Source organism: Octopus sinensis, linkage group LG27, assembly GCF_006345805.1.
Source record: "Octopus sinensis linkage group LG27, ASM634580v1, whole genome shotgun sequence".
NCBI classification, from domain to species: domain Eukaryota; kingdom Metazoa; phylum Mollusca; class Cephalopoda; order Octopoda; family Octopodidae; genus Octopus; species Octopus sinensis.
In genome coordinates, this window is record NC_043023.1 from 9677504 (window position 1) to 9703882 (window position 26379).

At 37.6% G+C, this 26379-nt stretch overlaps 1 protein-coding gene across 1 annotated transcript in view; it reads left to right on the forward strand.

Annotated features, from left to right (window-relative positions):
- Positions 1-26379, forward strand: part of LOC115224955 — an 86689-nt gene that overhangs the window by 55770 nt on the left and 4540 nt on the right. Inside the window, exons 16-25 of the mRNA XM_036513865.1 lie at positions 1197-1380; positions 4028-4256; positions 5184-5355; positions 7841-7987; positions 11372-11500; positions 13197-13346; positions 15277-15410; positions 16965-17088; positions 18967-19108; positions 23918-23990. Of these exons, the coding sequence (XP_036369758.1) occupies positions 1197-1380; positions 4028-4256; positions 5184-5355; positions 7841-7987; positions 11372-11500; positions 13197-13346; positions 15277-15410; positions 16965-17088; positions 18967-19108; positions 23918-23990 (1484 nt within the window). The remainder of the gene's footprint in view (positions 1-1196; positions 1381-4027; positions 4257-5183; positions 5356-7840; positions 7988-11371; positions 11501-13196; positions 13347-15276; positions 15411-16964; positions 17089-18966; positions 19109-23917; positions 23991-26379) is intronic.

Genomic DNA, 26379 nt, shown 5'->3' on the forward strand with positions numbered 1-26379 from the left:
GCCGGCCCTTTGAAATACAGGTACAACAGAAACAGGAAGTAAGAGTGAGAGAAAGTTGTGGTGAAAGAGTACAGCAGGGATCACCTGCCGGAGTACAGCAGGGATCACCTGCTGGAGCCTCGTGGAGCTTTTTAGGTGTTTTCGCTCAATAAGCACTCACAACGCTCGGTCTGGGAATCGAAACCGCAATCCTACGACCGCGAGTCCGCTGCCCTAACCACTGGGCCATTGCGCCTCCACTCACAAATAGACACACCTTCTCGGTCTTGCCATCATAGCATATTGAATATGGAATTACAGAATATCAAAGGTTTGTAGACTGGAGCGTCATGAAAGGAAGTGTATTGTTTAAAGTCATAAGATGCTCGCTAGTCCAGTGGCCGCTTCTCTATTTTCTCTCCGACAAACATCGCTGTTTATAAAATAGGGTTTATAAACGGACGTCAGTCGGAGTCAACTTGGAAGCATAGTCCCTTGCTTTCAAGGGACCCTGCTAAGCAAGGGACATGGAAACATGGTCCCTTTCTTAGTGTCCTCAGATCACTAGACTTAAATATAATAATCACCAGTGGGTTTAGGTCCTCTGGACTTCACGCACTCACACCCATCATCGATGGTTGAGATATTCTTATATCAACATTTAAGTTTAATTTGTCAAAATATTTTCGTCGCTTTAAGACCGCGACCTGTTCACTGACAAAAATCCGTGCTGCGCAGCACGGATTTTTGTCAGTGAACAGGTCGCGGTCTTAAAGCGACGAAAATATTTTGACAAATTAAACTTAAATGTTGAAGTGAATCGAACGGCTTTTGTGTATTTCTTAAATGGCGTATAAACACCTTCCACGTTGCAATTGTTTTCGTTCCAGCACACGATCTCAGATCAGGTCACACGCTATACAAGTATATCTCGTTAGATATATATATATATATATATATATATAGCATGGAATTTTGTCAGTGAACAGGTCGCGGTTTTAAAGAGACGAAAATATTTTGACAAATTAAACTTAAATGTTGAAGTGAATCGAACGGCTTTTGTGTGTTTCTTAAATGGCTTATAAACACCTTCCACGCTGCAATTGTTTTCGTTTCAGCACACGATCTCAGATCAAATCACTTGCTATGCAAGTACATCTCCAGATATTCTTGTATTTTATATTTTATATTCTTATATTTTATATTCATTGTTACAGCCTGTATGCCAATATAAGCTATCAAGAAATGGGGTTACACTGAAGTTTGAAAAATCCTGCAGCACATACAGCAACTGCGTTGAAGCTATGAGAAACAATAGTTTTAAACCAAATACATGGACCAAAGGTACTTCTACTGCTGCTTGTTGCACCAGAAACGTATGTAACAAGAATGATTTCATGGGTAAGCGTTGTCTAGTTTCTGATTTAATCCACCTGATTTCTTACAGATGTATAATTACTAAGAGAATTGCATAATAGTTAAAATTTGAGAAAATGTTATATGTGTGTGTGTGTATAGTAGCAGAGATACCCGGCGTTGCTTGGTATTAAAATAAAATAGTATTATTATTGTGTGACTGCAGGATTTATTCTGTGTATGCCTATTACTTATTCTATCAGTTTGTTTCACCAAAGGGCTAAGTTACGGAGACGTAAACACAGCATCATTAGCTGCAAAGGTATGGCGGGGGTACAAACACACACACACACACACATACATATATATATATATATATATATAAATAGTAAATGATATATAATATATACACATGCATATGTGAGTACAGGATGTCACCAACGGTTCAAACTACATAAAATACGTAAACAACGAGAAGCAATGGAATACAGGACAAGTAAACACAGCTGGGAATCGAAACCGCGGTCTTTGGATCACGAGTCCGCTGCCCTAACCACTGGGCCATCGCGCCTCAACTTTATTTAGATGGTTGTAAAATATTTAAATGTTCAATGGTGCAATTCACAATAGCTGTTTATCATAGAACAATTTATCACATTCATCTGTCGTTGTAACACTATAAAATTAAAAAGAGATTTTCATAAACCTTCAGTGCTTTGGTGACTTCAAATCTTTATATATAAAAGTGAAGTTGTGTGTCTGTCTACTCCTATTTAGATTCCTAACTACTCCCACATTTTGCGGTGCAGTTAAACCAAAACCGGGTATCATATAGTCGTGATTAAATATCGAGCCCTTCTAGGTATTAGCGCGCGTCTACGATGAGTCTACGATTTTAAAAATAATTTACCATCATTTTTTTCCATTTTAAGGCATATTGTTTTAAAGGGAAGTAACTTTCTAAAAATGTCTACGATGAGTCAACGATTTAAAAAAAATTTACCATCACTTTTTTCCATTTTTAATGCATTTTTTCGCTATTATATAAGGGAAGTAACTCTCTAAAAATGTCTACGATGAGTCAACAATTTAAAAAAAAATTTACCATCATACTTTTTCCATTTTTAATGCATTTTTTTCGCTATTATATAAGGGAAGTAACTCTCTAAAAATGTCTACGATGAGTCAACAATTTAAAAAAAAATTTACCATCATATTTTTTCCATTTTTAATGCATTTTTTTGCTATTTTTTGGCTATAACTCTCTAAAAATGCTGTATAGTTATTTCCCTTACAAACCCGAGCAACGCCGGGCGATACTGCTAGTTTTCATATAGGCCTTGAGGATAACTAATCAATATCAAGCATTAGACATGCGAACCGTTTTGTATCGTGGTTCACCTTGTCATTGAAAGAATAACTTCGTTCAGATTAACTGTGGTTTATGAAGGCTGGTGTATAACGGATCATTGGTTGTCAACGTCTCGCACCATTAAGTGTATGTCTTACTCAACTATAGAGAATTCGACTTAATACTACGAACAATGGCCCAGTGGTTAGGGCAGCGGAGTCGCGGTCATAGGATCGCGGTTTCGATTCCCAGACCGGGCGTTGTGAGTGTTTATTGAGCGAAAACACCTAAAAAGCTCCACGAGGCTCCGGCAGGGGATGGTGGTGATCCCTGCTATACTCTTTCACCACAACTTTCTCTCACTCTTACTTCCTGTTTCTGTTGTACCTGTATTTCAAAGGGCCGGCCTTGTCACTCTCCATGTCACGCTGAATATCCCCAAGAACTACGTTAAGGGTACACGTGTCTGTGGAGTGCTCAGCCACTTACACGTTAATTTTACGAGCAGGCTGTTCCGTTGATCGGATCAACCGGAACCCTCGTCGTCGTAACCGACGGAGTGCTTCCATCCACTACGAACAAGGAGACACTGAGGTGTATAACAATGAGTATGCAACTCATGAACTGAACACGTTTAGCAATTTTTGCCCTCTCTTTTACTCTTTACTCTTTTACTTGTTTCAGTCATTTGACTGCGGCCATGCTGGAGCACCGCATTTAATCGAGCAACTCGACCCCCGGGACTTATTCTTTTTTGTAAGCCCAGTACTTATTCTATCGGTCTATTTTGCCGAACCGCTAAGTTTACTCTTTTTACTCTTTTATTTGTTTCAGTCATTTGACTGCGGCCATGCTGGAGCACCGCCTTTAATCGAGCAACTCGACGCCGGGACTTATTCTTTTGTAAGCCCAGTACTTCTTCTATCGGTCTCTTTTGCCGAACCGCTAAGTTACGGGGACATAAACACACCAGCATCGGTTGTCAAGCGATGTTGGGAGGACAAACACAGACACACAAACACACACACACACATACATATATATATACATATATACGACGGGCTTCTCTCAGTTTCCGTCTACCAAATCCGCTCACAAGGCTTTGGTCGGCCCGAGGCTATAGTAGAAGACACTTTCCCATGGTGCCACGCAGTGGGACTGAACCGGGAACCATGTGGTTGTTAAGCAAGCTACTTACCACACAGCCACTCCTGCGCCCTACAGTAAGTTGTTAAACAAGTCCCTGTGTTTCATTAAATGTTGTGTTGTATTTGCTTCTATTATTTTGTCTGAGCGCGGATGTAAATTTCTGTAAACTCTATTTTCAATTTTCCATTACAGGGACTGTTGAGGAATTTTCGACAAAACTCCTGAATATTTCACAAAAATCTGTGTATTCCAAAGAAGATATTGTCTTGGCAGTAAACTTTCTTGAGGAAATGATGTCATTGCCCCCATGTGCGTCCCCCAATACGACACTGTTCAAAGTACTTTTTATTATCAACAATATAATAAACGTACCAGAGAAGAATTTGGTTGAGGTGGAACAATCTCATGGAATTGTCAGCAGGTAAAATTTAGATGACATTTGCTGTTAGTGCAGGAACAGCGGCGGCACAGTAGTAGTAGTAGTAGTAGTAGTAGTAGTAGTAGTAGTAGTAGTAGTAGTAGTAGTAGTAGTAGTCGAAGTAGTAGTAGTAGTAGTAGCAGTAGTAGTAGTGGAAGTAGTAGTAGTAGTAGTAGTAGTAGTAGTAGTAGTAGTTGTAGTAGTAGCAGTCGAAGTAGTAGTAGCAGCAGTAGTAGTAGTGGAAGTAGTAGTAGTAGTAGTAGTAGTAGTAGTAGTAGTAGTTGTAGTAGTAGCAGTCGAAGTAGTAGTAGTAGCAGTAGTAGTAGTGGAAGTAGTAGTAGTAGTAGTAGTAGTAGTAGTAGTTGTAGCAGTAGCAGTCGAAGTAGTAGTAGCAGCAGTAGTAGTCGAAGTAGTAGTAGTAGCAGTAGTAGTAGTAGTAGTAGTAGTAGTAATGGTGGTGGTGGTAGTGCTGTGGTGGTGGTATTGCTGTGGAAGTAATAGCAACAATAACAGCAACAACAACAGAAGCAACATTAATAATAGTCATATAAAAAGATATCTTAATCAATATAATTAGTGTAATTACTCTATCTATCTATCTATCTATCTATCCGCTCAGTCGAAGTCGACTCTCGGTGACTCGATGGATCAGTGTCCTCCAGTCAGTTCTATCCTGGGCCGCTGGTGCTGGGGGTGGCAACAGCATATGGTAAGTATGCTGGCTAAACGGCTCTGGCCTGGGGAAAGACCTGGCCACCTACCCCAGTATCCTGGCCAATATACTCTATGGATCAAAAGTGTAAGAATTCTAATATGATGGTACCAAACAGTGGGACTCTCGGGCTGCAAGTTTAATTACACTTATACCTAATTACATACATGAAAATTACTGTCAACTGAAAGTTGTTTTCTTGATTTTTTCTTTCACAGAATTCTGGGCATTATAGAAGTAATCCCAGAAATGTCTTCCCTTGAAGAGCAGGAACTCACAGTTTTATATTCTAATCTTGGTATTGGTGCTACTAAAGTGGAGAAGGACACCTTCAACGGCCTCACTTATGCTGTTTCTTATGGAACCAATGAAACGGAAGCAAGGAATGAGGTACAATACTTTCTCTTAGTTTCTCTCATAATGCTCATTTATATTATACTAGCAGTATAACCCGGCCTTGCCGGAGATTAAGTTAGGATTATTAAGCTAATCAAGTTCTTTATTTCAAAACAAATCGACGTCAAATTTGGGCGAAATCCGTTGAAATTGGTTATATATATATATATATATATATATATATATATATATATATATATATATATATATATATATATATATACGTTTAAATATTTGTTGTGCAAGATTTTTATGTGAAGTCTTGTGTTGAAACAGATATTGTTATATTTCGGAATGGTCATATTGCCAGTTTAGCCAATAAAAACACACGCACTATATATTTGGTGTTACTTTGCTTCAGTGTTATTTATTTTTTACATTAATCTTAATCTTATTTCGGCCAGAGTTCCTTCGTCACACTCCTGTGATCGTATCAGTGGTCCTTTGCTTTCTTCTTTCTTATTTGTGTGTCTCTCCTTACTAACCGTCAGCCATTTTGTATTTCTATTGTATGTCTTCATTATGACCATTCCGAAATATAACATATATATATATATATATATATATATATATATATATATATATATATACGAGGGGCGTTCAATAAGTAATGTCCCTGACCCACTTGCAATTGTTTGATCTAGCTGAAATCTTGCATGTGCACTTATTTATACCTCTATAGATTAAGTGGCGAATTACAGCTCTGAACTAATTGTGGTTCCTGATTTACAGGTGTTTGAACTGAGTCAAGTGTGAAATGGAGCCTGTTGAGTGTCGAGCAGTGATCTGGTTTTTGTATTTGAAAGGACGCACACCACGGGAGACTTTTGATGAAATGAAAGTAACTTATGGTGATGATACCCCATCATATGACCTTGTAAAACGCTGGCATTGTGAATTCAAACATAGTCGGAACTCTGTGGAAACAGCTCCCAGATCTGGTCGCCCCCTTCTGCCGTTGATGAGACGTCTGTCCGTCAAGTTGAGGCTGCCATTTTGGAAGGTCAACGCATAACTATTCGCCAAATAGCCCATAAGGTCAAGATTAGTACCGGGTCTGTGGAAACTATCATTCATGACCATTTTCATATGCAAAAGGTGTCTGCCAGATGGATTCCCAGGTTGCTCACACCTTTCCAGAAGCAAGAACGCGTTGAGTGCTCGAGGATGAATTTGGAGATGTGCCAAGAAGATGAGTCAAAATTTTTCAAAAGACTGATCACACAGGATAAAACCTGGGTCCATCACTATGATCCATAGACCAAAGCCCAGTCAATGCAGTGAAAGCACCGTGACTCACCTCCTCCAAAGAAGGCAAGGGTGCAGCCCTCCGCTGACAAGGTTATGCTCACAGTCTTCTGGAACCAGGGCGGAGTAGTGATGACAGATTTCCTGGCAAAGGGTACCACAATTACAGGAGCCTATTATGCTTCACTTTTGAGGAAATTAAGAGAAGCTATCAAAATCAAGAGGCGGGGCAAGATCAGCAAAGGCATCCTCCTCCTGCAGGACAACTCTCCGGTCCACAACTCGCATGTCGCCAGATCAGAAGCACAGGCGTGCAGCTATGAACTCCTCCCCTTGCACCCTCTGATTTTCACCTCTTCCCAGCCACGAAGTTGATTTTGAAAGGAAAGCGTTTCCCAGATGATGCAGCCTTGATTTCTGAAGTCACGTCGTGGTTGGAGGACCAAGCTGGGGTCTTCTACAAAAACGGTCTCCAGAGCTATATCAAACGATGGGAGAAATGCATAACTCTGGGTAGTTCCTATGTAGGAAAAGACTAATAACTGTGCCAAGTGTCGTTGCTCTACTGCTATGGGAAGTGGGTCAGGGGCATTACTTATTGAACGCCCCTCGTATATATATATATATATAATATAATATAATATAAATGGATTCTCAAGAAAACTCATTTTTACTCGGCGTAAAATAAAAACAAAACTCTTTCGCACCCTAAGTAATGTGTGAGAGAGAAATGTAGGTATGTACATATATGTATGTATACATATATATACACCAATAATTAGTTGAAGCTCCTCTCTCCTCTGTTTACTTGTGTGGTAGTGGGTGATAATGGAGGTTTTAGCTGTTAATTGTAGTGTTGTAATGTAGGATTTATGGAAGACGTAGCAGTTACAACAACAATAATAACCGTAATAGTAATAATTCCGTTTTTCCAATAGATCTCGAAGCACATAACACTATAAATAATACTACGTAAGGAACGGGTTGAAAAATTCTTTTCTTTAGGAAAAGTCGGATACTGCTCGTGAGACTTTTACTATCCGAAAGGGATTTAAAAAGATTTTTTTTTTTCTACTAAATATCTATGTTATTCAGGATCTACTATTTCAAAAATTATTTCACCTCACGTTCTGTCGAAAGTTTATAAATTTTTACGACGTCAGCAACATTCAAAAGTAGTTGTATTTTCTATTTATCAATTTAAATTTCTCTTTTTATTTTCCTCCGTCAGATATATAACGACTCAAACTCACTAGAAGAAGATATGATGGACTACATTTCATTGCCAAAGAGTTTAATAAGACATCTGACGGAAGAAGAACTCACAACATTTTCAAGGATTTCTCTTTTCAATATGAAAGAGGATAAGCTATATAGGGTATGGTACAAACACGGAAATATTTCTTCTGGTTATTTTTGAATTCATTGTAACGTTTTTTGATAAAGGAAGATATAATATTTCGTTTTTGGATTTCACAGAACACCGTTCCACCGTTTCAGCCATCGCAAAAATTAACGAAGCACTACAAAACAAAGACGCCTCACTTGGCAGTATGACAGAAGCATGCAACGCCGGTCGACTGACTGATGCCTGAGGGTCCCATCAAGTGGCTTCTATCGGTGGAAGCCTGAACTACAAAGTTTTCGTCCCACAGAGAATGTTTCCTGGTACTTTGGGGTATATATATATATATATATATATATATATATATATATATATATATATATATATATATATATAAAACATTATTGGTGAATTGAAGAAATGGAGCTGAACGCAGATTGAACAGAAATCACTACAAGATTATTCATCTTTCTATTTCACATATATATATATATATATATATATATATATATATTCTTGAAGCACTCCGTCGGTTACGACGACAAGGGTTCCGGTTGATCCGAATCAAGGGAACAGCTTGCTCGTGAAATTAATGTGTAAGTGGCTGAGCACTCCACAGACACGTGTACCCTTAACGTAGTTCTCGGGGGATATTCAGCGTGACACAGAGAGTGACAAGGCCGGCCTTTTGATACAGAAAGTAAGACTGAGATAAAGTTGTGGTGAAAGAGTACAGCAGGGATCACCAGCATCCCCTGCCGGAGCTTCGTGGAGCTTTAGGTGTTTTTGCTCAATAAACACTCACAACGCCCGGTCTGGGAATCGAAACCGCGATCCTATGACCGCGAGTCTGCTGCCCTAACCACTGGGCCATTGCGCCTTCTTATATATATATATATATATATATATATATATATATATATATATATATAAAATAAATATAAGAGAGTGGTCACTATATTGATCACTCTAGCACCAGTTAATCCAAAAGGTTTCAACCACGAAAATACATGTTTCCCATGAAAGCCAAGTACGACTGTTAGCTCACACGGACAGGGCAAATAAAAATAACAAAAATACAGATTATTTTGGGACAATTGTTTCGCTATTAATGAATTAAATGTAATATTACTTACAATAATCCATTTGTAGCTCGTCAGCCAAGACTATCTGGATGAAATCCACTCAATCACACGCCAGATTTTACCATAACGATAAATACGCGTGTGGTTCAATTGATTACAACCGACGTTATAATTCAAATGCCCCAACCAACAGCGCGCCAAAACTCTCACGGAAACAAATACAGCATTTAGAAATAAATGCAGCATAATTATAATTAATTAATAAGGGTGAGAGAATTAGATACTAATTTAATAGTATATTTATTCCACACCAAGTGGCCTAGTGCTACGAGAAACCTGGATTATTATAATATTTTATAACATATTATAATATTTTCACAAAATAAATATAAGAGAGTGGTCACTATATTGATCACTCTAGCACCAGTTAATCCAAAAGGTTTCAACCACGAAAATACATGTTTCCCATGAAAGCCAAGTACGACTGTTAGCTCACACGGACAGGGCAAATAAAAATAACAAAAATACAGATTATTTTGGGACAATTGTTTCGCTATTAATGAATTAAATGTAATATTACTTACAATAATCCATATATATATATATATATATATATATATATATATATATATATATATATATATATATATATATATATATATATATATATATATGTAGGTCCCGGGTTGATTCGGGGTTAACCACAGTAAATAAGGTACTCAATACATAGCAGAGTAAAATTAATTTATTATATAGAAGGAGCTTCTACAGGACTAGAACTGTTTCATTCAAGAGAAATCTTCAGGATGCTTCCTGAAGATTTCTCTTGAATGAAACAGTTCTAGTCCTGTAGAAGCTCCTTCTATATAATAAATATATATATATATATATATGTATATATATATATATATATATATATATATATATATATGTATGTATGTATATATATATATATATATATATATATATATATATATATATATATATATATATATATATATATATATATATATATATATAAATATATATATATATATATATATATATATATATTAACAAATTAGCTCTTCAACAGTTTCAGCCACCAAATTCCAATACCAAGATTCTTATCCACCAGGGGCTGTTGTAGAAATCACCTGTCCCAAGGTACCACACAGGTACATTGAACACAGAATACGTTGATTACCAAGAGACCTTCTTAAGTAAACAAGCATGCCTTCAACTCTTAATCATTTCATCTAGTTTCAGCTCACGAGCTGCGGCCATGCTGGGGCACCGCCATTTGGTGTTGCAACATAATTTTACTTCACGAATGCTTTTTAGCTATTGACATTTGGTGCATGAGAGAGTTTGATGCAGCTGCCCTCATCTGCACTTCCTGCCGCGAAGTTGGCTCATCTGAGACACTTGACAGAAAGAGGTCCAGCTTTATATTAAAGACACCTACATCCACCTCATGCAGGCCTCTCGGGTCCTTCGGGAGAATATTGAAGAGCTGTGGGCCTCTGAAGCCCAGGCTATTGCAGTATCTTGTCCTACATCTTGATGGCAAATTTGGAGTCCTTGGCACTATGCAGTGGCGCCCAGTTCTAGTATTTGTGTAACGTTTGATGCCAAAGTTTAGTACAAGTCTTTCCATGATCTTCCAGATGTATATTATGGCATATCTTTCTCGCCTACGCTCTAAAGAATAGAGTCTTAATCTCTTGAGTCTTTAATGTTAACAATTTAGATCTGAAAGCCAATTATCCATTCTTTAGAGCAAGGGCAAGCCTCAGTAATGAACTCACATGAAATATATATCTTTATATATAAAAGAAAGGTTGTGTGTCTGTCTACTCCGATTTAGATTCCTAACTACTCCCACATTTTGCGATGCAGTTTAACCAAAACCGGGTATCTTATAGTCGTGATTCATATCGAGCCCTTCTGGGTATTAGCGCGCGTCTACAATGAGTCTACGATTTTAAAAATAATTTACCATCATTTTTTCCATTTTAATGCATATTTTTTTTAATAAAGGGAAGTAACTCTCTAAAAATGTCTACGATGAGTCAACGATTTAAAAAAAAATTTACCATAATTTTTTTTCCATTTTTAATGCACGTTTTGCTATTTTTTGTCTATAACTCTCTAAAAATGCTTTATAGTTATTTCCCTTACAAACCCGAGCAACGCCGGGCGATACTGCTAGTTGTAATATATATTGTATTAAGCTGTACTGACCAAAGCAATGATGTACAACTCTGATGTTTGGTTTCATGCTTTAGCGATGTATTAATAGACTCTTCTATGGCAATAAATAAGCTTATTTAACGACTCCTCTTTACAGGTAATACAAACTTCTAATAACCAAACAACTACTAAAGTTGACAGTCGTATAATTGCTGCAAATATTCCCAACGTTAATATAACCAACCTTGATGAACCAGTTACAATATCATTCAATGTAATCGATCAGGTAATAACTATGTGATTTGTTATAACCGTCGTTAATATTTCGTTTCAGAGCCACACCTTTACACCTCCTGACAGAAACACTGACTACGGCGCAAGTAGTAGTAGTAGTAGTAGTAGTAGTAGTAGTCGCAGTAGTAGTAGTGGTAGTAGTAGTAGTAGTAGTAGTAGTGGCAGTAGTAGTAGTGGTAGTAGTAGTAGTAGTGGTAGTAGTAGTAGTAGTGGTAGTAGTAGTAGTGGCAGTAGTAGTAGTGGTAGTAGTAGTAGTAGTGGTAATAGTAGTAGTAGTAGCAGTAAAAGTAGTAGTAGTAGCAGCAGTAAAAGCAGTAGTATTAGTAGTAGTAGTAGTAGTAGAGTAGCAGCAGCAGCAGTAGTTATAGCAGTAACAGTAGCAGTAGTAGTAGTAGTTGCAGTAGTAGTAGTAGTAGTAGTAGTAGTGGCAGCAGCAGCAGTAGTAGTAGCAGTAGTAGTAGTTGTAGTAGTAGTAGTAGTAGTGGCAGTAGTAGTAGTGGTAGTAGTAGTAGTGGCAGTAGTAGTAGTGGTAGTAGTAGTAGTAGTAGTAGCAGTAAAAGTAGTAGTAGTAGTAGCAGTAAAAGTAGTAGTAGTAGTAGTAGTAGTAGTAGTAGTAGTAGTAGTAGTAGCAGCAGCACCAGCTGTTACCGTGTTGACAGTTATAACTTATCGTATCTTCATTATACAATGTGCGTGCTGGATATGTTTCCGGTTGTTTTAGTATCACCAGTATATTGTTTTAATACGTTTGGGTATCATTGCGTTCACTGATTGCGACTGTATTTTAAATTTGATTAATTTCTTCGGGGTTTTCTATGACCGTAGTTGTTGCTGTTTACGTTGTTTTCCTTCATGCAATTTCTGACCAGGTTGACTTATGATGAAACACATTACCGCCGAGAACTTCATGCCACGTTGTAGTTCAGATCTACACGAACAATTCGCTTCCTTTCAGAAACAGAAGGAATGGTAGTCCAAGTGATAGAGAAACATATTATGAGAATATACATAGGCGTAGGAGTGGCTGTGTAGTATGTAGCTTGCTTACCATCATCCACATGGGTCCGGGTTCAGTCCCACTGTGTGGCACCTTGGGCAAGTGTCTTCTACTGTAGCCTCTGGCCGACCAAAGCCTCGTGAGTGGATTTGGTAGACGGAAACTGAAAGAAGCTCGTCGTATATATGTGTGTGTATTTATGTTTGTGTGTTTGTGTTTGTCCCCCCAACATCGCTTGACAACCGATGCTGGTGTGTTTATGTCCACGTAACTTAGCGGTTCGGCAACAGAGACTGATAGAATAAGTACTAGGCATACAAAAAATAAGTCCTGGGGTCGATTTGCTCGACTAAAGGCGATGCTCCAGCATGGCCACAGTCAAATGACTGAAACAGGTAAAAGAGTAAACTTAGCGGTTCGGCAAAAGAGACCGATAGAATAAGTACTAGGCATACAAAAAATAAGTCCTGGGGTCGATTTGCTCGACTAAAGGCGGTGCTCCAGCATGGCCACAGTCAAATGACTGAAACAAGTAAAAGAGTAAAGAGTAAAGAGATTTATAAACGAGATTGATTAGTCAGTTACGCCATTGTCTGTTTCGATATTTTATTTGTCAGTTTAGCCAAGATTAATTACATGTGTTTTAATTGCAAAGTAATTTGATTAAATAAACAGAATTTAATTTTTCCAGGAAGTCACCAACCCACAATGTGTTTATTGGGATGAATCCTCTGGACAGAAACCCCGTTGGTCGACAGAAGGCTGTAATACGTCCCACGATGAGCCTGGGAAGAAAGTAGTTTGTTCCTGTAACCATCTTACAAGTTTTGCTGTACTAATGGTTGGTAACATTATGACATGTTGTTAATTGCTTATAAATTGGCAATTGTGTCTATACATAACTAAGTTCAATAGCTTTTAAACTTCATGTTGGTGGATATTTCAGTAAATATGTGAGATTGATATTTTGCAATAAATCACTGTTGTTATTACTGCTATTGCGGCGAGCTGGCAGAAACGTTAGCACGCCGGGCGAAATGCTTAGTGGTATTTCGTCTGCCGTTACGTTCTGAGTTCAAATTCCGCCGAGGTCGACTTTGCCTTTCCTCCTTTCGGGGTCGATAAATTAAGTACCAGTTACGCACTGGGGTCGATGAAATCGACTTAATCCGTTTGTGTCCTTGTTTGTCCCATTTGTGTTTAGCCCCTTGTGGGTAATAAAGAAATAGGTATTTCGCCTGCGATACGTTCTGAGTTCAAATTCCGCCGAGGTCGACTTTGCCTCTTCTCCTTTCGGGGTCGATAAATTAAGTACCAGTTACGCACTGCGGTCGATGAAATCGATTTAATCCGTTTGTCTGTCATTGTTTGTCCCCTTTGTGTTTAGCCCCTTATGGGTAGTAAAGAAATATATTGTTATTGTCTATTAGTCTAAACTCAGGATGTTATCTACTAGATGTCCCCAGCTAAGGGCCTCAATTAAAAGCATCAGAATTCCTCCAACAATGGGGCAGAAAGGAACAGTCATCTCCCTTTTATTTAAATCTATTGTGTTGAAACTATCTGAATGGTATTTTTATCGATACATACTTAGTTAATATACAATAGATATCCATAGCACAATAAACATGTTAGGTGCTAAAACAATGGTCGCTTCATGTTTCTCTTGCAATACCACTCCTCTTATTTAACTGACAATTTGTGTCAATAATCCACATGTATCCAATATTTATCAGCTGTTACGACACTTCCATTACCCATGGAGATAAAACGTACCCCTTTTTATTATACGTATTTTAGCCTAAACAAAAAGTTGAACTCACCCAGTGCGCTAGTTCACTCCATACTGGTTCTACTATAATCTCACATCACAATGACGGAGATTAAATAGTCAAGTCATGGATGTTGTTTCTAAAATTATCATTACTGAATCAAATCAATTGTCTTTATAACTATTTACGTCCCTATTCTTGTATTACCAAAATAATTCCAATTTCACATTTTTGGTATCTCTAGTTAATCATTTATCGTATATTTCACGTCAAACGTCTGTCCTCAGTTAACAGATAGTTTAAGTGAAGCAGCTTGAATTAGTTGTACTGTAACATATACTAAGATATACATTCAGTGAATTTGAACTCAAGATTTAAACACCGGCGTTATATTCTACCTGGACTCAGTGGCTGTGTGGTAGGTAGCCTGCTTACCAACCACATGGTTCCGGGTTCAGTCCCACTGCGTGGCACTTTGGGCAAGTGTCTTCTACTATAGCCTCGGGCCGACCAAAGCCCTCCGAGTGGATTTGGTAGACGGAAACTGAAAGAAGCCCGTCGTATATATGTATATATATATATGTGTGTGTGCATGTATGTTTGTGTGTCTGAGTTTGTCCCCCTAGCATTGCTTGACAACCGATGCTGGTGTGTGTATGTCCCCGTCACGAAGCGGTTCGGCAAAAGAGACCGATAGAATAAGTACTAGGCTTACAAAGAATAAGTCCCGGGGTCGAGTTGCTCGACTAAAGGCGGTGCTCCAGCATGGCCGCAGTCAACTGACTGAAACAAGTAAAAGAGTAAAGACGTTGCTTATATACATTATAAAGACAGTGATGCTTCATATTGTAATTAAGTATCATGTAACATGTAATAGAAGATACCCCCCCCCCACGTATATGAACACTCATAATTTATATAAACATTGATCAATATTTTTGAAACGAAGAAGAAATGAAGGGGAGTAGCTAATACGCTGTTGTCTGTTTTCTGTTGCAGAACGTCGACCAACGGAGTGAAAGAATTGAAGGAAATGCAAAGAATAGTCAATACCTCTCTATCATTTCTAACATTGGCTGCATAATATCGTTTGTCTGTCTCATTCTGACAGTAATAATTCATGCTTATTTCAAGTAAGCATTTCAATTTCTATTTTCTTTTATAAACGATTCAAATGCACTGAGACTGTGTCCATCGTACACTGGTAAGCATGACGTGGTTGGTGTCTGCAGGAAAATCATGGATGTGAAGAGAAATCCAGAATGTTGTCACTTGAGTGAAGGATTATTGACTGGACAGTTAGTTTAGTGCAAGTTTTTGTAAGCGAGTCACAGTAAGGATATGAGAAAAAGGTTTCTGTGTCACTTCTCTCCGTCAGCACATACAAATGGTTGCAGGCAGTTTTCTAGCTAGATTCCTTAGACACTTCTCGAGTGGTTTTACGTGGATCTTTTTCTATGACGGTCTTTAATTGACCATCATCGATAAGAGATGGGTGACCACTACGCTTGCGATCCTCAAGATTCAGGTCTCCACTACAAAATCGTTTAAGCAATTTTCGAGTTGATCACTCACTGGTCATTTCCTCACCAAACATTTCATTGATATCGCGAGCATTTTCGGCCGCTTTACGTCCTTCTTTTGAAGTTTAATAGCATAATTGCACGAATATCGGTCTTGGACTGTTCCATTTCAGACGGTGAAAACAATATTAATGCTAATTTATTGATGTCTGTATTATCAGGCAATTGCAAAAGAATGTTTAAAGAAATTCAAAACTGCAAAAATCCCGAATAAATTCTTCATCGTGCATTACGTTGGTTACTTTTTATTCAACCTGATATATATATGTGTATACATACATACATACATATATATATATATATATATATATATATATATATATATATATATATATATATATATATATATATATACAAGAAAAAAGCAACAAGAATTTTGCTTTTTACTTGTTTATAATCAGCCCACATTATTTAATGGTTAATACCATAAAGGTTTCTGGTGCAACTAAGTTAAGTACCGCATTCATGTGAATTCATTGGAACTCACTTGAATCTTAATTGTTTTACTGAAAAAAAAAATATATATATATATATACATACATATATATATATATATATATATATATATATATATATATACATATATATATATATATATATATATATATATATATATATATATATATATATATATATATATATATATACAAGAAAAAAAGCAACAAGAATTTTGCTTTTTACTTGTTTATAATCAGCCCACATTATTTAATGGTTAATACCATAAAGGTTTCTGGTGCAACTAAGTTAAGTACCGCATTCATGTGAATTCATTGGAACTCACTTGAATCTTAATTGTTTTACTGAAAAAAAAAATATATATATATATACATATACATATATATATATATATATATATATATATATATATATATATATATATACATATATATATATATATAATATATATATATATATATATATATATATATATATATATACATATATATATATATATACATATATATATATATATATATATATATATATATATAAATAATATAATATAATATATAAATTTTTTGTGCTTTGAGCAATTTCTTTATTGATTTATGTTAATAAAAGCAGTATTATTATTTCTTTTCTTTCTTTTTGTCATTATTCCAGAAATCTATGGAAGTTAATAGCCTCAAAAATTTTAGTCAACTTGTGCAGTTCTTTAGCTGCCACTTATCTTACCTTTCTTGTTGGGTTCCAAGCATATATTACAGAAAGAACAGCTGCTTGCAAGGTAAGTGGAAGCACATTTAAAACAGTAAATATTTCGTCTTGTAAAAGCCCAGGCTATAGCACTAAATATTGCATTTTTATGTTTGCGCTGTTCATTCTTGCATTCTTTAATTTGACCAATGATAAGTAGTTAGAGTAACTGGCTTAAGATTCTAAATTCGTAAGTTCAACTCCTTGATCAAGACTCCTTATTTCAGGTTGCCCCATTACACTCTGCTGGCAAAATGCCTGCTCCCTGTACTTCAAAAGAACCATCGTTGCCACATTTTCTGTCACACTGAATCTCCCTGTGATATACATTAACGGTGCACGTCTCTGTGGATTGCTCAGCCACTTGCACGTTAATTTCACAATCAGGCTGTTTCGTCAATCGATTCGACTAGAACTCTCATCGTCGAAACCGATGCAGTACCAGTTTTCATTTGACAATGATTAACTGTCAGATGATAACATCAATATTTATGATAAGAAATACCAAGTAATGAGTCATCAATTTTTACTTCGTCTAATTGTAATTTTGTCGACATTTTCGCGCTTCCCCTCGCCTATATATAAAACTAGCAGTATCGCCCGGCGTTGCTCGGGTTTGTAAGGGAAATAACTATACAGCATTTTTAGAGAGTTATAGCCAAAAAATAGCAAAAAATGCATTAAAAATGGAAAAAAATTATGGTAAATTTTTTTTAAATCGTTGACTCATCGTAGACATTTTTAGAGAGTTACTTCCCTTTATGAAAATAAATATGCATTAAAATGGAAAAAAATGATGGTAAATTATTTTTAAAATCGTAGACTCATCGTAGACGCACGCTAATACACAGAAGGGCTCGATATGAATAACGACCATAAGATACCCGGTTTTGGTTAAACTGCATCGCAAAATGTGGGAGTAGTTAGGAATCTAAATCGGAGTAGACAGACACTCACACAACTTCACTTTTATATATAAAGATGTCTAGCTCACCTCACATGATTATGCTAGCTTGCTGTTAGGGTTTTATTCTCTCCTTTTGAAACTTTCTATTTAATCAAGCAATTTTAAGGAAAAGGTGAGTGCGTCGATCCTTATACCTGATTAGTCATTTCATGTATCGATTCCCAGCGGGGATGAGAGACAAGGTTGAATCCTGTCATCCCTAAACAGTAGATAGATTAAAATAATAAGCGAGTATTGAGATCGATAGTATCAACTAACCTCGCTGTTTCTCAAACTTGCTCAACTGTCATAAAATTGTTAGCATGCCGGACAAAATTCTTAGCAGCATTTCATCCGTTTTTAGATTCTGAGCTCAAATTCCACCTTTCACATTTCGAGATCGATAAAATAAGTTACAATGCATTCGACTAATCAATTCCCTCAAAATTTCATGCCTTGTGCCAATAGAGGAAAGCTCTATTATTATTAATATCATTGTGAGTTAATCATGAAGGCAGCAAGCTGGCAGAATCGTTAGCAAGACAGGTAAAATTCTTTGCAGCATTCCGTCAAATTGAGTTCAAATTCCGCGGAGGGCGAACTTTCCTTTTATCCTTTCTGGATCGATTAAATAAATACCAGTTGAGTACTGGGGTCGATGTAATCGACTTACCCACCTCCCCGAAATTGTTGGCCTCATGCAAACATTTGAAACCATTAATATGACGTAATGATAATGTGATGAATTGGCTAAAACCTCGAAGGAAATTCCTTTTCTATATTAAAAGACGTGTTTTTGAGATTTCCGTTGAAATTTCAGTGGGGTTTATTCTAATGTTTATCCGTCTGTGATCTATAATGCAAAGCAGTAATCGAGGACTGACATCTATACCTGACCCAGGTAAAATAATATATATTCGAGGCCATACATCAGTGTGAGATATTATTTTATTTTTGTTGTAGGCAGTGGCAGCTCTCTTACACTACTTCCTCCTGACATCGTTCCTGTGGATGATTGTAGAAGCAATTCATATTTATCGAGGCCTGTTTGTATTCAAAACCATTCGGTCATCATTTATCAAGAAGAGTTCAATTTTGGTCTGGAGTATGTATAATGTCTTTTTTCTCATTACGTACCAAATTTCGTCTCACTTCCACAGGCACACACACATTCTCTCTCTCTCTCCCTATCATTAATTTCCTATTTCTTTGTAGCTGTTGGCTAGACAAGACAGCTTTCTATTCTGCTTTCCTGGCTCCCGTGGCCATAATTCTCCTCTTCAACATCACTATGTTTTTTGTCGTTATGTGGCATCTTAACTCAATACAAAATGACAAGAAATCTGTACACAACACAAAAAATACGTGTTTTTGGCATCGTAGGTTTATGTTTCCTACTTGGATTGCCCTGGGTCTTAGCATTTTGCGCTTTTGACGAAGCTGCAGAAGTGTTTCATCACCTCTTTGCCATCTTCAATCTATCTATCTATCTACCTCAGTACTTATATTTTCGAACAAGAGGGTTTAGCGTTCCCACTCAGCACAAAATATTATCTGTGTATCGCGGTTTCTGTGTTACTTCTCTCCGTCAGCACATGCAAATGGTTGCTGGCAGTTTTCTAGCTAGATTCCTTTGAAACTTCTCGAGTGGTTTTACGTGGATCTTTTTCAATGACGGTCTTTAATTGACCATCATCAATAAGAGATGGGTGTCCACTACGCTTGCGATCCTCAAGATTCAGCTCTCCACTACCAAATCGTTTAAATAATTTTCGAGTTGATCACTCACTGGTCAATTCCTCACCAAACTTTTCATTGATATCGCGAGCATTTTCGGCCGCTTTACGTCCTTTTTTTGAAGTTTAATAGCAAAATTGCTCGAATATCGGTCTTGGACTGGTCCATTTCAGATGATTGTAAAACCGGCGAAAACTATACCATATTAATTTTACACATATATTGTCTGAGTTGAAGTGTTATATTTGAGAATTTGTTCATTGGAAAATGTTTACTTATTGGTTTCATTGAACCAAAAGTGGTGAAAGAAAGAATGAATGAACATTCATGAGATTTGAACCCTACATTATTTCATTAAATTTGTTATGAAGACAGTACATAGATTGGGTAGCTTTGCGGGCTGGACAAGACATTGACGAGATGAATGATAATGATACAAAGATGATAAGGATGAGAGAAGACAGAAATCGCCTGCCGACCCTCTGCTTCTCTATAACATTGATCTTTAACAATACATTACATGAGGCAATGAACCTCTTACAATTCGTCTAAAATGACAACAATAGTAATCATTATAAATATATATACATATTTCGGCGCTAAGCCTATTCTTCTTCGCCCCCGACCAGGTTGTAAACTGCCCATAGGTACTGCTCCGGACCCCGGTCGGGGCCCCAAAACTCGACTCTAAACAAGTCCTTCGTAAAGGAGCCCGATACTCAGTAGGTGTTCAGTTTACTTTTCTCCGTTCAAGAATCATTATTGAAAAGCATCTAGGGCAGTGCTTTATGTCCTTAATTCTCTGTATTATTATCAATCTTATAATATTTAAAAACAATTTTCAGGCTTCGGATTAAATTCCTGCTGCTTAAAAACAACCACAGTCTAGATTGCCGATGTCTCTCAATAAAATCTAGGCTTATAAACCCAAGAGCATTATGTCCCGGATTGTTGTTGTTGTTTACCACTTATTCGGCCCTGATCAGGCAGACCTATAATTGAGGACATTCAATCAATATATCAAACACTGCAGTGTGCAGTCTATGTTTCATCTTTTAAGATTTTAGGACGGGTTTTAAAGAAATTTAGCTGCTATTTCCAGCACACTGAAGACAGTAGACAGGTTTAGATTTCTGTTAGGAGGGATTAAATACCCGACAGCTTAGATATTGTAGTATTACAGTAGTATAGGAGCAGGAGTGGCTGTGTGGTAAGTAGCTTGTTTACCAACCACATGGTTCCGGGTTCAATCCCACTGCGTGGCACCTTGGGCAAGTGGCTTCTACTATAGCCTCGGGCCGACCAAAGCCTTGTGAGTGGATTTGGTAGACGGAAACTGAAAGAAGCCCGTCGTATATATGTATATATATATATATATATATATGCATGTGTGTGTTTGTGTGTCTGTGTTTGTCCCCCTAGCATTGCTTGACAACCAATGCTGGTGTGTTTATGTCCCCGTTACTTAGCGGTTCGGCAAAAGAGACCGATAGAATAAGTACTGGGCTTAGAAAGAATAAGTCCTGGAGTCGATTTGCTTGACTAAAGGCGGTGCTCCAGCATGGCCGCAGTCAAATGACTGAAACAAGTAAAAGAGTAAAAAAAGAGTGTAATGTACGTAAATGCCTATGTGATGTTGGCTGAGTTTATCTAATTGGCTGAAAGTGGAATAAGATATTAAACGATGATGCAGAGCAATGGTAACACGGATTGTTTTTGTTCGGTGAACTCAGATCTGAAGTATTCTTACGTAACGTTCCCTATTTATAAAAGTTAGATGAAATGAAAGGAGAACACATAGACTTAAAGTCATTAAGAAATAATCTTATTTCTCATTCACTCGGCCTTCTCATTTCAATAATTTTGACTTTAGATCAGCCCTACGAATTTATAAACAGAAACATTCTTCACATAACAATCTGCCTTTTTCAGACATGATTTGTCGTAGTTTGTATTATCCAATCTGTCCTTTTTAAAGAGAATACTGTATTATTCCAGGGATATATAGCAGCAGAACCAATGACAGTATAGGAGCTCCTCCGTCATGATAATATTTGTGCTTCTTTCGTGACTGGAGAAAATTCAATTTATACCAGATCTTGGAGAGTGTCCCAACGAAATCAACGTGGAAGAGGAAATATTGATAAGGGCAGAAATTGGGTATTATTTTTGACTCGAGAAACAGCAGACTCAGCCAACAATAAATGCAGATGACCAATTAGATCCTTATTAGAAATGTAGTATGCTAAACAATCATGATCTCAGCTTGAATAAACTGGTAATTTGGAGAGATGCGAAAGTAATTGAAGTGAGATGTAAATATGGGGATACAAAAGTGCATGAAATAAAATATTTACACATTCGTAAGAAACGAAAATTACAAAGAAATAAATTTCCAGGTTAAGTCATTAGAGCAACCTAAAATTACATTTTCATTGAAATAGTTTCACTTCGATCTCATCTCTGAGATTTACTCATTTTGCTTTTTCAACTGCACTTTCAAGTGCAGGAGTGGCGCAGGAGTGGCTGTGTGGTAAGTAGCTTGCTAACCGAGAAGCAAAAGTCGGCGGGCGCTTTCTGTCTTCTCCCATCCTTATCATCTTTCTTTCATTATCATTCACCTCATTAATGTCCTCGTCCAGCCCGCAAAGCTAACTTAATCTGTGTACTGCCTTTATGGCAAATGTTTTGAAATAAAGTAGCTTGCTAACCAACCACATGGTTCCGGGTTCAGTACCACTGCATGGCATCTTGGGCAAGTGTCTTCTGCTATAGCCCCGGGCCGACCAAAGCCTTGTGAGTGGATTTGGTAGATGGAAACTGAAAGAAGCCTGTCGTATATATGTATATATATATATGTATGTGTGCGTGTATGTTTGTGTGTCTGTGTTTGTCCCCCTAGCATTGCTTGACAACCGATGCTGGTGTGTTTATGTCCCCGTTACTTAGCGGTTCGGCAAAAGAGACCGATAAAATAAGTACTAGGCTTACAAAGAATAAGTCGCGGGGTCGAGTTCCTCGATTAAAGGCGGTGCTCCAGCATGGCCGCAGTCAAATGACTGAAACAAGTAAAAGAGTAAAAGTGTATATATATGTATGTCTGTGTATGTGATTGTGTGTCTGTGCTTGTCCCCCTAGCATTGCTTGACAACCGATGCTGGTGTGTTTATGTCCCCGTTACATAGCGGTTCGGCAAAAGAGACCGATAAAATAAGTACTGGGCTTAAAAAGAATAAGTCCTGGGGTCGATTTGCTCGACTAAAGGCGGTGCTCCAGCATGGCCGCAGTCAAATGACTGAAACAAGTAAAAGAGTATATATTTGTATGTCTGTGTATGTCTGTAATGACTGAAACAAGTAAAAGAGTAAAGAGTAAAGAGTAAGTGAACTGCTGCAAGTAATTTATTAGTTGGTGCATGCAGTGAGTGAAGTCAGTGAAAATAAGTTAGTGAGACAGAATTTTTGTTGTCTTCCTTTTAGTTTAGTCTTTTCACCATCGTCCAGAGCATCCAGTAATTTTTACTCTTTTTTTCCACCTGAAACAGTTGATAGAATCGAAATTTTATGTTAGTCATAAGTATTCCTAAAAACCACAGGAGTAAATGTCAAGGAGTGATACGAAATAAAATATTGATTTCTTCTGGACAAAACACAATAAACTACATTGATTCAAATTTCATATCTCTTTTTACTCTTTACTCTTTTACTTGTTTCAGTCATTTGACTGCGGCCATGCTGGAGCACCGCCTTTAATCGATGAACTCGACTCCGGGACTTATTCTTTTGTAAGCCCGGTACTTATTCTATCGGTGTCTTTTGCCGAACCGCTCAGTAACGGGGACATAAACACACCAGCATCGGTTGTCAAGCAATGCTAGGGGGACAAACACACACACATAAACATATACACTCACATACATATATATATATATACATATATACGACAGGCTTCTTTCAGTTTCCATCTACCAAATCCACTCACAAGGCTTTGGTCGGTCCGGGGCTATAGTAGAAGACACTTGCCCAAGGTGCCATGCAGTGGGACTGAACCCGGAACCATGTGGTTGGTAAGCAAGCTACTTCACCACACAGCCACTCCTGCGCCTTATATATTTATAATTATAAATTTTCATTGACATCTACATATGTTTATTCCTTTCTGTAACTATCGTTGTCAGGTCTTCCAGCAGTCATTGTCGTGATTACTCTGGCTATTAGGAACACAAAAAATTACATCAAAATTGAACAAGGGTAAGTATTTATATATTTACTGGCCTAATTTTCTCTGGTCTTCACAGCTAATATTTATGCGTTCAATATTATAGAATAATTTCTAATATTAGCATGGGAAGAAAAACTTAATTTGTTATTAATACAATATGTTCTATATTATATAATAATTAAATTGAAATAAATACTATCTTTGTGGAAGCGTAATGCCCCAATGCTTAGGGCAGCGGACTCGTGGTCGTAGTATCGCGGTTTCGATTCCCAGACCGGGCATTGTGAGTATTTATTGAGCAAAAGCACCTAAAGCTCCACGACGCTCCGGCAGGGGTGAGTAAGCTGCCATCGAGATAAAGCTACGGCATTGATTCTTGGTAGCTATACACTGATAATGTTTATTTTCTTTCCGTGTATCCCACCTTTCAGATCACTAAGACTGTATATGTAGTCAGTCTTACTGACGCATAACGTAAAAAAAATATGGGGGTTAAATAACATACAAAAATAAAACTAAAGATAGTATATGGTGACCCCCTTCGGTCATGAATGACCATGGGATTGCACCTAGAGAGTTACCCTCCGAGGCACAAGTCTGGGCAAAGTTGTTTATGGAGGACCAGCAGTCTCCCATAATACCAGCCTCTCCTCTCCACGCCACCGATGTTATCCAAGGGAAAGGCAAAGGTCATACAGCTTGGCACCAGCGACGTCGCAGCTCATATATTAACGTGCAAGTGGCTGAGCACTCCACAGATACGTGTACCCTTAACGTAGTTCTCAGGGAGATTCAGCGTGACACAGAGTGTGACAAGGCTGGCTCCTTTGAAATACAGATACAACAGAAACAGGAGGAAAGAGCGAGAGAAAGTTGTGGTGAAAGAGAACAGCAGGGTTCACCCCCACTTCCCCCTGCCGGAGCCTCGTGGAACTTTAGGTGTTTTTGCTCAATAAATACTCACAATGCCCGGTCTGGGAATCGAAACCGCGATACTACGACCACGAGTCCGCTGCCCTAACCACTGGGGCATTACGCCTCCACAAAGATAGTATTTATTTCAATTTAATTATTATATAATTTAGAACATATTGTGTTAATAACAAATTAAGTGTTTCTTCCCATGCTAATATTAGAAATTCTTGAAAAATACCATAACGCTGGAGATATCACCACAAACAGCTGTGACTGAAATTACTCAAAGCAATCGGGTGCATTTTCTTTTAACATCGCAGGTATCAATGAGGCTGACAGTTCTAAGTCTTTGAATCACTATATCTACTTTGTATGCATGTATATATTTGTTTTTATACGTGTGTTTGTGAATGTATGTGTTTGTGTGTATGTGTGTGTAGTGTGTGTCTGTGTCCGTGTCGGTGTTTGGTGTAATAGTAGTTTTCGATAGGATGAGCAAAAATACGATCGAATCAATGAGAGAAATATTATTGAATAAATACTCAAAAATTTCATACTCGAAGAGTACAAAATTCAGTCGTGTTCATATAAGGGTTACGGTGTACGATCCCGTAATCATCCAAGCTCATGTAACACGACTGCTCAATGAGAATATACGATAAAGTTCATGATGAAATGAATTGAGTTCAAGGGGAATAATCCTCCCCTCGGAAGCTACCTTGTGTATCTGATGAAAAACCGTCAGTTTGAGAGGCAAAAGTGCAGTGATATATCATTAATGATATGTGTGTGTGTGTTTATGGCAAGGAATGACATGATGAGTTCCATTTTGAAAATACGTGCCAATGCTAAGCTTATAAGCTTTCAGTATTCAAGTATGGTGTCAAAGCCAAGACTGAAGCAGTAGTATTTGAATAGGAGATAGCCTAATGTTTGTCTAAGCCGGTGAGTGAAATGGCTTCCTCCAATTGAAAACAGAAAAGTCCTGGGGTCGATTTGCTCGACTAAAAGGCGATGCTCAGCATGGCACAGTCAAATGACTGAAACAAGTAAAAGAGTAAAAAAAAAAAGAGGCTGGGACATCAGTCGTAAATTATATGAAGCAATTAGATGTGGTATTGCGACCTATGTGATCGAAATGGTACTAGAGCATTTCTTCATTTGAAACAGAAAATTTCCTTCTCAGAGATAAGGCCCGTGTGTAAATGTTGAAGCATGAAAGTCATTCGATAGGTTACGAATGGCAGAGAGATGCAATGTGACACAAATACACACCATACAGTGTGATGTGTACAACTTTAGCGGCACTTCCATCCACTGTTTGGTGCAACTCGTAGATTCGGTTCGGACGGGAGGTAAACTCTATTTCTAACTTGATGGCCTACCCGCGGCCCTCGGCGGATGATGCTGGGTTGTGCAGCAAAATTCAATAACAACAGTGAGATACAGAAAACCTTGAGCGACTGTACGGGGTGTAATCGCCTTTGGGGCTGATCTACACAA